At 40.6% G+C, this 18,174-nt stretch overlaps 1 protein-coding gene across 5 annotated transcripts in view; it reads right to left on the bottom strand.

The window, feature by feature from the left end:
- MYO1B (myosin IB) overlaps positions 1–18,174 on the bottom strand; it is a 124,390-nt gene that overhangs the window by 71,804 nt on the left and 34,412 nt on the right. For all 5 annotated transcript variants that reach the window (XM_049801254.1, XM_049801243.1, XM_049801274.1 and 2 more), the window contains exon 3: positions 12,124–12,239. In XM_049801254.1, the coding sequence (XP_049657211.1) occupies positions 12,124–12,239 (116 nt within the window). The remainder of the gene's footprint in view (positions 1–12,123; positions 12,240–18,174) is intronic.

The raw sequence follows: 18,174 nt of genomic DNA, 5'->3' as shown, positions 1-18,174 counted from the left end.
CTAACATGGACCAGTGCCAGCTGTACACACCATAAACACCTGCAGTTGCAGGCAAACAACAGGTATAACTCATGACTTGGTTTGCCTACAGAAGGGAATTAAAAAACTGAACTCTCTTTTATTTGGAGCAGCTGAAGTAAATATAGAGATAAACCAAGAAGGGGTGGGGGGGGGAGCAAATATTTCCATATCATCAGCTTTTCAGAAGAGCAGTTTGGCTTGGATTCCCCCTTGACTAGCCATTCCTTGACACAACATCAGCCATCTGAATGCCACGTAACCATCACCTCCTCACCCATATTAATACTCAGCCCGTGGGTCTAGCACGAATGGGTAACTCCCATTTCCAAGGCACAGCATTAACCTGATGAGTTTGTAACCAAACCAGTCTCTCACCTCACATACCAGGCTGTGTTATCCAAGGTGCCCAACCAGCTCCTACACGATCACACAGAAGGACACAGCTGGGCCTCTTAGAGACCTACAGCAAGTCAGTCTGCTGTAACGTGCACTGCAAGGATTTTACGTTTCTTGGGGGAAAAGGCATTTCTGTTTACAAAAATAATACTTTTACTGGGCTGTGATATCCTTGAAGGGAAGTGCAAGAAGTGTTTTCTATTGTTTTATTAAAAACCATATTTAATTAGATGTAGTTTATTTCCTAAGATAAATCAGCACTTGCATGCTTGATTTAATGACTGCCTAAACCAGCCAACTCCTTACACCCAGTGGTTTTAGTGCAAAAGCATACAATCAACCTTCTCGGTAGCCATATTCTGCATCGGAAGCTCCAGACTTTTCCTTGAACTGCAAGCCTGACTGCACTACACAAACCTATGGCCACCTGCGAGGGAAGCAGTTTCATGGCACACCAGAAATACCGGTGGCAAGAGATTGACATTTCTCCATGGACCTTCTGAAACTTGGCAGTCCCTGAGGTTGGGATTGTAAAAGTTAGGATTTATTCCATTAACAAGTGCATTCTTCAATTCAAATGGAATATCAAGGGGTCAGACAGTTGAATGGGACAGTAAGGAAAGAGAGGTGCAAACTGACTTGCCATGCTTTGCTTCTGTCCAGAGTTTAACTTAGAGGCCACAAAATTTTTTAAAATCCCAGTTTACTAATTTCATCTACATACTAGCAGATTTGAACTGCATCTCTGAGCTCTTTCCATATGTGGAAATGAAGGGTTGGTGGGACAGGGAGGAAAAGGGGGAGCAGGGGAAAACAGTCATTCCCTTTCTCTGCTGAAGTATCCAGACTCTCAATATTTTACAGAAAATTGAATTAGTTTCTGTACCTAATACAGCATGTGTCTGAAAAAATAGGGAAGTTTACTGGTCAAACACACATGTTTACTTCATGTCAGCTTTGACCAAATTTTACATAAGAGAAATCTTTTTCTGCAGAACAAGACATGCTTTGAGTATGCTGCTGCACCGTGTGAATAGCACACTAGAAGTAAACTCTCCCAATAAAACTGTAATTTATCTTGACTTGGGTGACTAAGCATAATACATATTCAATCAATATAAAACACTGAGAAACAACTATTCCTTATTTTTAAAACACTGGTCGTGGCTAAACACCTGTCCCTACAATTATACATAGCTATTTCAGAAAAAACAGGCCCAGAGTACAAGTTAAGTGAAATACTTAGAAGACGAGACTCTATAATCCTATTAGAGGAAAAATGATCATTATAGCTTGGCTCTTTCTGTACAGATGGGAATATACTGTTAACCTGTTTTTTCCCCTTTTCTAATTTATTTTCAAAACAGGATGTATCTTTGGGCCTTATAGTTTGAGCTTGCCCAAATCAGTGGCAGAGTGCAGATGCTCCATGTAAAAATGCCAGTGACTTCTTGATCTTGCAAATGAAACCACAATAGGGCTGTACTGGTTGCAGGGTTTTCCTGAGGTAGAGGAGGCGGGGAGTGCTGCTCTTACGATTTCACATGGAAAAATGTTTAGCAAACCAGTAGTGTTCTATGTTGCTGCCTCAAAAAACCACTCCTACTCAGCAAAAACAAACCCCGGCTTTTATTTGCAGCCCTAAGAAGCATCACCCTGAAGTCAGAATGTAGAACCATGCAATTTCCTCCTGATGCAGTGAGGGCAGAGATATAGCGAGTCAAGTTTTGGCTTCCACAATAAGCCTGCACTGCTACCACGTGCTCATGCAGGGACTTCTCTTGCTGCAAATAATTTTATTGCAGCAGTATCAATAGTCTCAGGCAAGCTTGTTCTACTCTGCTAACTGGAGAATGGAAAATAAATTTATTCCTTTATTCTAAAGTAATTAAACATGTTCCAGTACTCAGGGGGAGATGAACAGTGAAGCGTGGTGCCCAGTTTCACATACTCACTTCATAGAAGGGAACATGCTTTCAAAGGTCTCATCTCACAGGACAACAGCATGCTGTAGCACAACTAAAATCCAGTATGCTGCACATACCTAAGAGCTACAGCATCTCACATAAAAAGATACATCTTGGAGTGACTTCACAGCTCTGCCTGGTGAGATGGGTAAAGAAATGTCAGCCATGCGTTAGTGCAGTAGTCTGCAATGAAAGGCAACAGTTTGCCATCAGAAAAAATGCCGAGCACTCCACCAAATTCATAATACTCCTATTTCTCCAGTATTGTAATATCACATCCTCATAGCTACTTGTAAGCTAAAGTAACTTGCGAATCATCAGATTTGAAATCTAGGCTCCGTAACACAAAAGCTAGCATGCAGCTGCCCTCAAGTTTGTCAGAGACAACAGTGGCAAAACTGCAAATAAAAGTAATTCAGTTATCTGGAAAACATGGGATGGGCAATGTCAACACTATGTAATTACATAGGTATGTCACTACTTTAATCAGGGGAGTTGCTGGATTTTTTAATTTCATAAGTAACTCTTAAGTCCTCTTAAGAAACCAAGTAGTTTTAAGAAGTTAAGAAGCCTTATGCAACTTATTTTTTGCCTCCCAGCTCTCTTTTCCAAATAAAGTACCTTTCATGAACCCCTGGACAAAGCAGGCACTAAAGCTTATCTGAGCTTCTGAAAGCTCAGGTACATCATCAAGCTAATGTGTCTATTCAGTCTTTAAAATGGCATTTGCTCAAGTTTGTGCATGAGATGGGTGAACATATACCCAAAATTTTCTTTCCATGAACGGTCAAAGGAAAAAATGAAAAGCCTTCTTCAGACTGCTCAAACACTAGCTTCAGTTCAGCCCACATGGACCATTTCCAGGGACAATGTATTTCATCTACGTCTTTGGTTGGTTTGCTGATACTCAAGAAGGATGTCAAATGCACACATTTTTTTTGTCCTTGGATATATCCTCACTAAGAATCATCTTGGAGTAATGATGATCAGTTGCAGTTTGAACTCCACACGGTTTAGCAACTAAAAATCATTTCTGTAGTACATAAAAAGGAAACTGTATATACAAGAAGATTTGAACTAGTACAAGTAGATTTGAACTAATGTACTGAAATGACCACAATTAAACTGTCTTTGTAATTCAGACCTTTGTTTGTAAACCCCAGTCCCAGCTCTCTTATCTATTCAAAACATAAGTAAAAGATTATCCAGTGTGCTAGACAGTAAATATTAAGACTGTGTATTTCCCGATTCATAACATGAAAAGGTTTGTCTTTAATAACCCAAAATACATTAACCATGATGTACCCAGAGTTAAAAAAATCAGAGCGTTTTGCATAAAGTTGCCGATAAAAAGAGACTGAATGGAAAACGTTCTGCTGCTAAAGGTGGTACAAGAGCTGGAATTTTACCGAAGTTTCTTTAAGGCTTTAAACATTAGCCTTGTTTACACTGTATCTAAAATCATGACAAAGGCTCCTAGCATAGCAGATGGGCATTTCCTGGTGTGTTATAAATTGCTAAGAAAGAAAGAAAGAAAAAAAAGACAACCATTAAACACAATGAGACACTTCCAATGAAACGATGACAGCTGTTCTTAATTGCAATTTGAAATCCCAGATCTTAAGAGAGTACCATGCTGCCAATTCAGGAAAGGCATAATGAAAATTCTGGTCCACGTACACACAATGCATAAAATGGGATTTCTCTCATTTCTGACAGGGCCTCTACCTGCCTTCACTTTTCAGTCTGCATCTAAGAAATGAAACACAGCAGTGTCACCTTTATAAGTACTTATTCTTTTCAGTGTGCAAAAAGTCCCAAAATTCTAATGAAAAGAAAAATGAAACTATCAGAGCCTTTTTTACAAATCAAGTTACATTTAAGGCCACACGAAGTGTTCAGAAATGTTTTTATTTCCAAGTCCTACCATAACATCAGTCAATTTTCTAATCAGAAGAACTTTGTTTTGTTAAGCAGCACAAAAAAGGCTAGTCTTAGTTTTAGTTTAGATGTACAAATTTAGAGCTGGAAGGAGAATTATTTGAAATGTTGAGAAGAGACAAAAAGCAGTTACGTATTGACAAATTTGGAGAACTGCATTACAAAACCGAAAAATTACTGCAGGTCCTTTCCTTTAGTTAATTAAGTGCCCACTTGATTCACAAAATTCAGTCATGCTGAATGGATTCCCAAGCCTTTTGTGTATATTAGAGGGATTCTACTTTATGTGACAATGTGAAATAATTTTTTAAAAAACTCAGCATTTTATGTCCTAAAAATATCAATGGCATAATATGAACACTTGCCAGAACATTCCAGTTCCAGGAAAATGAGAGAAATGGGATCTGGCAAAAAAGTTAAGTTTAGACTACTGGAGCATTAACATACATCTCTAACTAGCCAACATATATAGAGGCTTTTTTAAAACTTTTTTTTTTTAAATTATCTTTGCTCTAGCAGTCTAGCCAAACCCCAAAATTTTTTATGCTTACAAATAAACACAGACTATAAAAAATACACTCACATGCAAAAAAAAAGAAGAGAGAGATATCGTCACAGATAACTAAAAACATTTGCCTCTTGGTCTCCAACATGAGTGAAGTCAAATGGGAAAGTATGCTGTGTACAGAGGTACGAGTAAATATTTGAAACCAGTTCTGAAAACAAAGTTATTTTGTTGAGGCTCTAAGCCAGCAGTTAATTCATGAAGGATGCCCCAGGATTATTTTCCTTCGTACACCATGACGACAATCAGAGTTACAGAAGCATCTGGAACAGATCTCGAGGTAAGTGCTTCCCTTTCAAACTCACTATGTTTTAAAGATACCCAATTCTCGCATTTTTGCAAGCTTCTTCAAAAAGTCCACTGGACACGTGAATGTTGGCTAGGACCACGCACAGCTCTCCAAATGAGAAACTGATGGATGAGCAGGCTCTACCAGAGCCAGGAGGGTCCTGCCCAGAGAGGGGGGCCTCTGGCAGCGGGACTTCAGGAGCTGTGACTGACAGTACTGCCAGCTGGTATGGCTGTGGAGACCGAAATCATTTGCGAGCCAGTGGAGATGGTGCTTTCGAATAATTTTGTCACAGCAGCATACGCTGCTGTAGCTTCGGAGAGACGGAGAGATGCTGGAGGGCAAGACCAGAGGTAGAGTCCTCTCTGCCTCCTGTGGTATTTTGGGACAGTTTTGTCTTGATGCTTTTTACATCCCCTGTGGTCTATATATGCTCCTTCCTAGCCCAGGAAGTGTTTAAATGCCACAACAGCACAAAAATCCACCTGGACTCCACAGCGCCAGGTGTCTGGGTGAGCCTGTGTGCAGACAGCTCTGGCAGCTCCACCCCACCAGCATTACCACTCTGCGGCTACACACAGCATCGTATGTTTTCACGTTAGGAATCCCACGTCCCAAACACTTACAGAAAAATGACAGCACCAGTGCCATACAAAAAGAATTTAAAAGGCCTTTTCATTTCTTAATTTAGGCAGCACTACTTAGAGGACCGACAGACAGGGTCATTCCAGTGAACTTCGGAATCCAGTCTATATGTCACTCCAGACCATTTTAAAAATTAAAATAATGCACAACTTCATCTATACGCTGCTTTTCCAGGCTGTTTATACTTCCTGGGTGTCGGGTGCATTTTTTGAGCCTCCTTACAACCACACATCCTGCTATAAACCAGTTCCTGTATTATGCATTATTACAAAATTTCATGCAATCTAATACCGGCAGCAAACAAGCAACTACTGTTCTTGTCAGTAAGACTACATTCACCCCTGAAGCACTGGGGTGAGATTGCTGCATTACGTGCTATCCAAACCAACTAAAATAGCCCTGCTCAAATTTCAGGAAAAAGCTAAATTTATTGTTGGCTGTGAGAGAATCCTTGCTGTATACCCTAAGCCTTCAAGTTCACAGATCACTTCCAAAATGCTCTTCAGAGAGCCACGCAGCCATTTCAACATGGCCTCATCACAACTGCCTTCCTGGAAACTCTGTTTTCCCAGAAGGACTTCTGAGGTCTCCTACCAGGTGTAAAATTTAGCAAACTGGGCATCCCATGGGTGGTAGGCCAGCAGCCTGCAACAGAAGAGGCTCTTCTCAGGCACCAAGTCCTTCTGACTCTTGAAGCAAGTGTGATGCTTCATCCCCTTTTCATCTGTATGCTTGAGGGATTTACATTCATGGATATGCCATATCCATTACTGCCTCACTACAGAGGTTAAGAGAGTAATAAGCCTGACCCCTTCCAAAATAAGACTTCAATATTCTCTGTAGGTGTTCCCGCCCCCCCCCCCCCCCCCTTCTTCTTCCAGCTCATTTGTAGCAGGGGTTTAACAATTAGGTACTGGCAGTCCTACCTAACTGCTCTTTATAATTTCTGTCAGCTACAGATGTTCCCTCCCTGCCCAGCAGTTAATTTTGCAAACTAACCTCTGAAGTGATCATCTTCCCTCGACTATAAATGTCTTCTGAAAGAGGCATTCTGCTGAGCCACATGAACAAGTTCAAAGACTGAGTCTCCAGAGAAGTCAGGAATTATTAGGAATAAGAAAAAAACATCTGTAAAAAGGGGATACTACAAGGTGAACAAAATGGGGGGGGAGGAGATTTAAAACAAACAAAAAAAACCACCCCAAAAACCAATCCAAAATGAAACCAAATGAAGATGAGGAAAGGACAAACTGAAAAGGAAATGTTAAAATAAACATACTGGGGCAACGAAGGACACTAAACTATGGCAGAGGCTCTCACCCCACCATCCCCCTTCTTCAACAAGTAACAATAGCTACTGTGTATCTTAAAACTCTGCTACCTACTGGGAAAAGCTTAGTTTTACATATAGGCAAAAACTATCCTTCACAGCTGGGGCTTTATCATGCCCTTCAGACAAAAATATTTGCTTTAAGTCAAGGAGGAAAAAGAGTTACTGTAACCTTGGTGTCTCCTAAGACATGCAATCCTGGAATACCAGCAAAAAAACCCAGAAGCAGAAATATAACTTCTATATTCACTGCTTACATTGGCTCAAAACTTGAAAAGGAAACAGCATATTGTATCTCTTGTGAGAGTAATTGCCGATATCTGCAGGATAATGATTTATCCCAATAATTATTAATATGTTGATCACTGAAATGGGGAACATTAATAAGTTCCTCATTCTTGCATTTCAATAGGCATCAGGTTGATGATACCTTTGTGCTTGTATCCTATATAAAGGCAAGCTGGTTTTCAGGAGGCACCTGTAAAAGTTTTAAGTCTCTCTAAATTTGAAAGCTTTTAAAGCAAAGCTATTGTCTCTTCAGAAATATTTGACTTAAAAAAATAAAATCAAGTAAATAAAATACACAGCAAAATTGCCTAAGTGGAACTCAATAGATGTCTGATAAAAGCCTTCTCCAGATATTTTCCTGCTGTCTCAGTTATTCACCATAAATACTGCAGCGCATAGCTAATAAAATGCACATTGACTCTGAACTCTTATTTGCTTGTAGCTTGCTGTTAGGAGTACAGTTGTCACTTTCCATTTTGTCCCTCAACTTAAAAGTAAGCTGTGGTTCTTCTAAAGTGAGCAGGTAAAGCGTTTCAGAACATAAAGGGGAGCAAAAAGCAACATGCCACCCTACCTCCCAGACTGAGAGCAGCTAGTAGCCAGGAGCCAATGTTAAGATGAGAAACGCAAGAAAGCACCTACTCTGCAATCCCTTAAAGCAAATCTGTTACTGGCAGGAAAGCGATACAGCATGATGGTTACAAATAAATGGTACAATAAGCTATTTATTTCCTACTGCCTTCACTTCAAAGATGCCAGCAGCTGCCTTTGCCACTGGTGGAAGTCAATGTAAATTAGCAAGACAGACAGCTTGGTTCTCTCTCATGTCTAGCTTACCCACAAGGTAAGCAAAACAGCAATTACATCAACTGAAAGAGTAATTACATCAACTGAAAGAGCAGAACAGAAGTGTAAGGACTGCACAAATCAAGCAGCAAACTGTTTGAACACTGAAATGTCATACTCTGCCCTGTCAAGTCAGAGACAAGTTTGATCCTGTTTTGCAGATAAGGACAAAACCAGCAAGATTAACAAAACATTGAAAAAAAAAATTTAAAAGCTTGGTAAACTTCCTATTATAGCTATGCAAATAGCCACAGACTATGTAAACAAGCATTCCAGGAGACCTAGAAAAATAACACTTTATTACATGGTGCCACAACAACAGCAGTGTATTTGGAGAGGCATGAACTATTAAAATAAAATCTCTTTGGTCAAATTTTATCAAGTATAACACTACCCAAAACCACCTGACAAACTTTCTCCCAGAAATTCAGTTTGGCTGCCCATTCGAAGCGTGTCCATGGCTTTACTCTAGTTTCTAAAGATCATTAAAAAAACCAAAACAAAAAACCAAAACCAAAAAACCCCCACACCTGCCCAAGCCCTGCAATTAAGTATTAACTAGCGTCACTGAAAGCATCAGTCACTCTCACAGACGCTCTTGAAGAAACACACAGCAGATGACTAGGTGTTCACTCCCCTCCTCTTTCAGATTAGAGCTAAGAAAACATGTGAACAGATTTTTCACTTCCATAAGTTTGTTTCCTTCAATGATCATATATGTAAAAAAAAATTTCTAGGTATGGATTTCCTTCATTATATACTTCTCTCTCTCTTTCCTCCCATTTTTATTTGCTCACCAAGCCTGCTATTTTACTGGGACAGTTAATTTTCTCAAGCACATCATCCCTGTACCAATCCATCACACTGAAACACTTGCGTGTACCTCCAGCATAGGCAAAAAGTACTTATAAACGGTCAAGAGTTTTGCTTTGCTCAGGATTATGCAATAGGAACCAAAAGTCTTTTCCCAAAGCACACTTAAATGGTCCAGTGGGCTTACCCACAATCAATTCTTCTGAAGAGGCCGTGGCTCAACGGAGATTTACACATCAAAGAAAAATAAGTATGTACATCTCCACGAATCAATGTGGGTTTTTTTATCCCCACGTCAGAAGAAATACCACAAATTGCAATTTGTCTCACAGCATCTCTCCATTAAAGTTCCTGAGCAACTAAAAGAAAAAAACCCACCCTGAAGATTGCAAGGTCTCTGTGGAAGTGTCACAACCTCCCCAGATATGCCTGAACCCTGCTTTTAACAGTGGCCTGCTACTCCCAGATCAGTCAGTCCTAGAATTAGCTGCAAGCTCCAAGGCTAGGACGGTGCTGGCTCTGTTCCACACCCAGTTCTTGGCCTGTACTGACCAGCGTGGTAGGCACCCACCCCACCGGTGAACAGCCTAGGCTTGGCTGCGGCAGGACTACACGGCCACCCTGCAAGCACACCTCACGGCCTGTTAACCAGCATTCACGCACCAGCTCTATGCTCACAGAGCGAACAACTGGACTGGCGTGAATCCTTAGGCTACGGCACAAGGCACTATACATTAAAGGGGACGACAAGTTGTCTAGGCTTGTCAGAGATGGCGTAAGGCAGCCTACATAGCACTTATTTTATATGTCTACAATATTTGAAAATATCTTTTACAGATGGTGAGAAGTTTACTGATATTAGCAGAGAGAGAAGCGGCTCTCTTGATTCTGCAGTTCTCATAAGCATCTACAGACAGGTGGGAAGGGAAGCAAGGTCACCATAAAGTAAGATCATTTTGTATTTCTACAGGTTGAAAAGAAAACATTGTATCTGTAAAAGAAACCATAACAAAGATTATTTCCTAATCCTGTCTTTTTAAAGGTACTTTGTCTACTTAGCGGGTGTCAGAAGACAAACTTTTCATAGAGAAGCAATACCAAATAAAGAAAATTTGTGGAGAGATTATATCTGTCCAAGACTAATTTGTCTTATACTTTTCATGACTTGACGCTCTATCCAAACTTGCAAGGAAAATCTATTGCTACCATGCAGTCGAGATCTCCTGACTTAAGTTAAAATTCAACATTTTCTCACTTCAATCTACTGCTCTTAAATGGCATTTCTAGTGTTTGGACTCCAGAAGTTCTTGTTCCGAGATGGCAGCCTGACCATACAAGTATTGTGATGAATGATATTTATGAAACATTTCTCTACCAAGTTAAGACTCTCATAATACATACAAGAATGACTGTTGGAACATTTCTATTCTGGAAAACCATCTCTCAAGAGAGATGGAAAAATGTGGAGATCAATATATTAATATGTACTTGATACAACATGTAACCAAGTACATAGTACTGACTTTCAGAATGTCAGACAAACTTTCGCTCCTAGATTTTATTTTTAAAATCCTCCATCACATGACAGCAAATTTTATGCAGCTGAACAAAGTTAGCAGAGCAGAAAGTTCTTTTAGCAAGCAACTGTGTTAATTTAGCAAGCAATTGTGCTTGCTAAACAAAACTGTGAAGAAAGAAAACCTGAACATAGCCAGAGTTCAGATCGAAGAGGGCCAAGAACTACCAGAAGCTTATTTGATCTGATTAATTGGCTGTTTACATTTCAGCCAATGTATCTGGAAGCCACAGATGAAGTGTGAAGGCAAAAAATTAATCAGAACAAAATAACTTCCAGAACTCTTTCCACACATAATTTCCTTTTAACCTAAAAGCTAACACTGATGGAAGATGCATAAATTCATGGCCATGTTTAGACACTTATCCGATCACTGATCACTCAAGTCAGTCTCCTGAATATGTGACTGCAAAGTCAGGTGGCAACCTCACAACACACTGAAACACTTCCCTACCCCAGCATCACGCTAAGGAGGGGAACAGCTGGCTCTAATCTCACCACTACGGTGTCTGACAAGATAAAACAATTACTGCAACATACAGATCTTGAAGACCAAGTACCTCATTTCAGCCATACCACCTACACCTGTGGCCAAAGTCTTGTCCTATAAGGGACAGGGCTTAACCATGTTCCATTACTCTCAATAATTCTGACCAGGCCCAAATAACACGGGTCATGTCAGTTCTCTACAATCACAAGGCAAGGCCTTTGACTTCTTTGCAATATGCACCCCTGTAGAGGAATTACAGAAGGTGAATGGAAGTCAGAATAAGAGGTTATACCTATTTCCCAGTCTTCTATTTCTAAATTTAGACTTGGAATTTACATCATATGCAAATCCTATTTTGCAGTACTATATGTCTGTATATATGCTATATATCTTAGCTTTAAAATCTGCATTATATATTTATGGCACTCTGGCTGCCCTCTTGTAATGGGCTCGCTTCCATCCAGCAGAGAGAGGCTTTTATTTTTCTACAGTTACTATTCAGACATATTCAGTATGTTTCTGCATTCATCATGAGGGCTTTTTCATTTTTTGCATTGTGCAAAGAGAAATCAAGAGTTTCAGATATCAAAAGTAGCACTACATGACTCAAACTTATTTAACACCTACAGGCTTTCACAAGGCAATCTGGACTTAAAGAACCAGATTTCCTTGAAAACAGACTACTTACTTTACAATACAGTAATAAAGGCTACTGCTAATAATTACAGGAAAACGTTCTGGAATGCACATACCATGATCTAAATACATGAAATAGAAAGAGTAACTCATCTTGACTTCTCTTTAAAATAAGGATGAACTAATGAAAATTCATTTCGGGGGAGTGGTGGTGGGATTTTTGTTTGCTTTAATCAACAACAGACCTTTTGAGGAGAGACACAGCTGGTACCATCTGCTTCAGGACAGAATGAAAACTAAAACTTCTTCACTATACTTACATGTGAGGACTGAGTTCATAAAAGTTTCGGTTTCTGTACTCTTCCACTTTCTCTGGAGTATAAATGGGTAGAGATCTGTAGGGGTTTATTGATATCACCACACTGCCAATGTATGTCTGTTGAAGGAAAACAAAAAAATTATCATGGATTTTTCTTTTTAACATACTTTTGCTGTTTATATATTATTCTCCCATTTAATACTTATGCAAAAACACACAAAAAGCGCCTAATTTTAGCAATGAATAAAGATGTACATACACTCTGAAACACCTTTTAGATCTCTCTCAACAATCACTGTTGGGTACCAAGTAGCTATTTCTACATAACCGAAGTCCTCTTACGACCACTTTTTAAAAGAAAGCCCAATTGTACAATATTTCTGTGACCAATTCAGAAGGTGGGGGAGGGAAAGGCAAAAAGACACGAAGAACCGACTCCATCTGCATGGCAAATGTCACACGAGCTTTGCTGTAGCCCTTGGGCACTCACACAACACCCCGTAAAGGCAAGGCCAGAGTTGGACTGCGCTCCCTCACCCAAGGAGGAGCTCTGCACCATCTCTTCAAAGCCTTGGGCACAGAACAGCTTCACAGAGAAGAAACCTGAAGGCTAATAGCCTCTGACAGGTTACTGTCAAAGGAGAGATTTACTGTCAGGATTCAAGTCAGCTGAAGTCCTGTCGTGGTTCCTCAGCAGACGTTAAGAGTAGTTTTGATTTCCAGATTCTAATCATACTGGCCATTACCCTTGGAAAGCAGAGGAATGCGTTGTTTTACTCTGTTAGGTCCCGTTCACTACCGAGCTGAATGAAGACCGATCTGTACACCATGATTACCAAGTCGGCACACAACACAAACATCCTGCCTTCATCAAGCCCACTGCTGGGTGCCCCACAGCTCTCTGTACCTCCCTCCAACTGCAAGGGCTGCATTCAAATACACCTAAGTGGCAAAAAATACCAAACCCCCATTCTACCCTGCCTGCAGATACCGATCAAAGATTAATTAAAACCCAAGTGTTTGGTATCTCTTTCCAGAACCATGAAATAAATAAGTAACACCTGGTGAAACACGATTTTCCAATAACCAGGGACTCCCTGGGAGGTGTAAAGGCTGTACACAAAAGCCACAGGTTCCCATTATTTGGATTACATTTGCTACTAGCTACAGAAGAAAAACAATGGGTTTTACATAGTTTTTAAATGGCTTCTTTGCAGCGATACCTTAGTACCTTGCAATCACTATTTGGATTTCTCCCCGCAATTCTTCTTCCAGGGAAGTGCTGTAATACGCATTTTTAAATGGGAACAGAGGCACAAGGAGCCCGCGCTACTCACCAACAGGTTCAGCAGAGCACTGAAGTACCTCCAGAGCTACAGTCACAAATTAAAAGTATTAATTGCTGCAACCCTTCCCTATCTTTCATGTCTAAAGCAATTTTCTGCTAAATGCTAACCAAATTTGGTCCTAAGCAGAAAGCTAAGAAAGCAAGATTTCCCATTTTCCACAGCATGCACATGCACAGGCAAGCTGTGAACTCGCATGGCATTTTCTGTCCCATTTAAAACAGAGTTGAACAAACTAGACTGCACTGATAACACAAGTAGCACGAGGCTTCCAGAGACTCTCATAGTTGGTCCTTGCAGTGTTTACTACGCACAGAATGAAACAGAAGCAGCCACTGCTGACAATTCAGTGTACAACTGCTGCTATGATGAAACGCAATACTTCACTAATTGGACTCAAGACTCACCATTTCTAAACAACGCATACTTTCTCCTCTCCTTTGGAACTGGCCAGAAACCTTCTCCAAAACATTTGCCTCCATGCATCCGAGTCCAGAACCCACCAAATACCCTAGAAACAGGGTGGTTTCACACCAAGAGCCCAGGCAGAGTGCTGCGAGGGGGAGCAAGCCTGCAGGTGCCTCACATCTTGGCAGCCAGGCTGCAACTCAAAAAAGGGACAAGTCCAATCTGCCTTGCGCTGCAACCTGGGAGGGAAGTGCCCCCAAAGGCATTCAGATACAATCTGTTGAGAAAATCCCAAAATAATTAAGATTTTTGATTCTTTCAAACACATGCTGCAGTGTGTGCTTACACATATTTTCTTCAAATTAAAAAAAAAAATTGTTCTAGTTTTGTGGTTATCCTCCCCCTAAGGAGGAAAGTGTTTTCCATCTATGTCTAATCTCTTTGGCTGAACAAGAAGAAAATGCAAAAATTGCCTTTCTACAGTGTTTATTTTGCTCTCCCAACAAATGTGGCTTTGGCAATTTGCAAGCCTACAGATTCATGGTGAGAATAACAGATACCCAAGAGTAAGAAGCTTTCTAGTCTTCACAAGTGCATGGATACCCCAGTTAGGACTCCTTCCTGATTAAACATTAACATATCAACTTGTTTCCTCCTAAATCGTAAGAATTTGTGAATTCAGCCTGCTGTGAAATCAGTGCTGGAAAGCATCAGCAGAAGAGAGATGAAGGCCAGATCTTGAAGATTATACTTTGAAACAGGAATTCTTTGCAACTCAAAGACTTTCCCTTTTCAGCTATTCTGCTACCGTAATAGACTACAATTTAATTGCTAAGTTCCTTGAAGTACCCTGAGATGCCAAGGTAAAGAAAGATGAGCAAAAGTGAAAACCTTGATTTTTAATTTTGAATACAGGCGTTCAAATGAGATTTATTTAGAACCATCTCTTCATAGCTAAGTATTGCTTAGATGATATATTTTGGGAATTCAAGTCAGCTGTTTATTGTCAGGCATGAACATTTCCTAAAATACCAATATTTCAAAAGGTCAAATGACTATATAGAAACAAAGACATACTCATGTCCATTTTAAACACCAAGCCCAAGCATGCCAAGAAATCATTGTTTTCGCTGCAAAACTGCTTACAAGAACTAATACATTTCCTCTTCTAAAAATGCCAATATCTCAAAGCTGATGCCTAATAGCTACTTGCTACTGGTGGTCTGTGAGATTCCACATAATGGGGATAAACAGATCCGGAAAATAGCTTTCCCACATAGCATCTGCCTTCCCACCAGAACTCTATTATAAACAAACAAAATAAATGGCTTAAATCCTTGAGCAAGCGACAAACACAGAGACATTCCAGTGCTGAAAGAAGAACGCCCCAGAGTAGTGGGAGACCATACCGTGGCACCCCAGGGACTAAAGAGATCCTTCATTTTCCCTGTTTAAGGAAAAAAATGAAACCCCAGAGGAATGTCCTCATGGTGATGAACGCACAGAATGCAGTCAGGAGATTTGATTTCTTTCTTGGCTTTGACATGGTCTCATTATGCAAGTTTGGACAAGATCTGTTGTGTCCTCAAGTTTTGTTAACTAGAGACTCTTGATAATACTCCTTCCTCCAAATTTCTCCTCTATTGCAATAACTCAAAAAGGCAAATTCTGCCTCCTTGCTGTGTTTTTCCAGAACCCAAACCAAAAGGACTCTCACTCGTCGTTTGTCAGTGCATCTATCATGCAGCACAGCAACACTGTAATGGGCTAACATTTCATCTGCAGAAAAAAGTATTCAAATTTCTATCAGGTCAAATGACAACACATTCTGCATTCTCCACCAAAACAATACGTACAACTCATTCCTGTTCAGTAAAGGGTTTAACACCCCAAGCTGGAAGAAAATTCTAAATCACAATTCAACCGGAAAAGCTGATAATATTTGTTACACACCACTTCTAAGTACTGCGGGAAATGCAATGACCAAGACACTTTGATGCCTGATTTTCTCCCCCTAGGACTGAAAGCCAACATAACCACTTGAGGCAAGATATTACTGCTACCTGAAGCTTATATGTGCCTTGCAAGGCCTTCCGTGTCTTTCTAACCCAACCAGCTTTAAGACTGGCTTAAGAAGAGGCCTGAAATAGCAAGACGATGTGAGGCTCCTGTTGCTTGGGAGAAACTACAGGCAGCAGCCTCTTCTCAGCCAAGCACTGGGGAAAGCTATTGCTAAACCTGGCAAACTGCCTGAAATGCCTGTGGACCTCTTCAGCCGAGAGGTTGCAAAAACCTCACAGAGAGCCCGGCAGAAGGTCCCAACACACCTCTGCAGCCAGGATGCACGTGCACTGCGGTAAAATCTGATACACAGGGAAGAGGCACTACAGGCCCACTTGAGAAGGGAAGCTTTTAGAAGACCACTAGTAGGGCTTATGAGAGAACATTTCACACTGTGGGACACAGTATATTAACAAAGCTATTTTTCCTGCTGGCAAAGTTAGTCTTGTAATACCCCAAGGGCCCAGAAGAGAGAAGATTGCAGCTGCAGAAGCCAGGGAACATTATCGACAGCAGTTGAGGCTGCAGCACAGGAGCTGCAAAGCTGGGGCTATCATTAACAGGCTGCTCCGTATCTTTAAATGCTTTTCTGGATCTGTGACATCCTCTGCAAGGCAACCTTTGCCTCATCTACTGCGGTTCTGGATCTTGCCAGCTCATAAGCACGTGTGCCGCTGCATGCTCAGAACAGCTGAGGCCAAGGAGATGGCAGATGCAGAGGAAGCCTGTATTTACATGTTCTCAGTTTTCTGAACTGTCTCAAACTCAAACAGAACCTGGCAAACTTAACATTGCAGTGTTGCTCCATAATGAAGTTTCTCATTTCAATAAACATTAGCAACTATATCAGTACCTTATTAAAATATCATTTCTTATTTGCACAATCATGCTGTGTGCTTAAATTTGTTTGTCATTGTGGTTGGCCACAATAAAATAGCTAAATGCACCCTGCTTCTGGTCTATTGTGTTTTTCAGGTCTGAAACACTCACAAAGTTGCAAGACACTATGTTTGTAAAGAACAAGGAAAAGAGTAACATCGAGACTAAAAGCAATACCACCTTAGACCATTATTACTATTTCTGGGGCTCTGATTTACTGCATTGCTGTGTATAGCAATGTAGGTGTTTGTATTGTTTGGTGGAGAGGGATGGGTTGGGTACTTGAAAAACACAAACAAACAAACTAGGATTTCATCCTGTAATACTCCAGGGTTTGCCTGCACTGTTTCATGACAGCACATAGAAAATAAACTCTACCTGTGATCCAAGCCATGCAGCTGCACTTTGTGTTGAGCCAATGCCTCCTGCTTCAGTGAGCCTGAAGCATGAGCAGAGCCTCCGAGTACCATCTGCAAGCAACTATGCAGGCCCAACCCCAGGATCCCCAAGAGTAATGATCAAGTGGAAAGAACAGGAACTAACAAAGTTTGATTTCCTTGAACAGGAGCTTCTGTGTGAATTTTCCCAGTATATCCAGTAAGGGTTGGCCTCACACAGCATCACACGACACTAGTCCTTAGCAAAAGAAACTTCTGTGCTTTGACTCCTCTCATTAGTATTTCCCAGCAAATACAGCATCTCTATAAAGTTCCTGATCAGCTCTAAAGAGGCTGCAATAATCAGCAGGTTGCTACAGATAAGAAAGCCTTTTTTCACTCCCCTCACTGGAAGGAAAGCCAATGCTAAAAATGTACTTTTCCAAAAGCTAGTCTGCAGTAAACTGAAAATACAAACCAGACTCTCATATGTAGCCTTTCCTTCCCGCCCCCCCCAACCCCCGAGAAACCTCTCCTTCTCCTTGATACTATTTTTCACTGTAGTTTCAATGGAGTCCTTTCCAATTATGCTTGTACGAGTGAAGAAATAATACTGCATTTCTGAACAAACACAGCCTATTTCCCATGATGATTAAAACTCTCTTGGTCAAGACCACCCTCTTGGACATAGCATTTTTGCCCCAGAAATCTAGTGGACAAAGTCTGTATGTTGTAATAGAAAAAAAAAAAAACAACAAACCAAACCAATCCTGGTAAGCTATTATATGTGCTTAATGCAGTTATTAATCATGATAGGCAGCCTTGTACAACCTGGACAGGACAGTAAAGACTGTAAAGAAAACTACACAGAAGAGCACTGAGTTCCTGAAATTGGGCTGGGGGGAGCAGAAATCAAGCCAAAGAAGAAAACTGAGGCAACAGTATCCACAGTTCAACAGTTTAAGCAAAACCATCTTATTG

This window comes from Accipiter gentilis, chromosome 1 (assembly GCF_929443795.1).
Source record: "Accipiter gentilis chromosome 1, bAccGen1.1, whole genome shotgun sequence".
In the NCBI taxonomy this organism is placed as follows: domain Eukaryota; kingdom Metazoa; phylum Chordata; class Aves; order Accipitriformes; family Accipitridae; genus Astur; species Astur gentilis.
The sequence above is the reverse complement of the archived record's forward strand: the minus strand, read 5'-3'. Positions and strand labels throughout refer to the sequence as shown.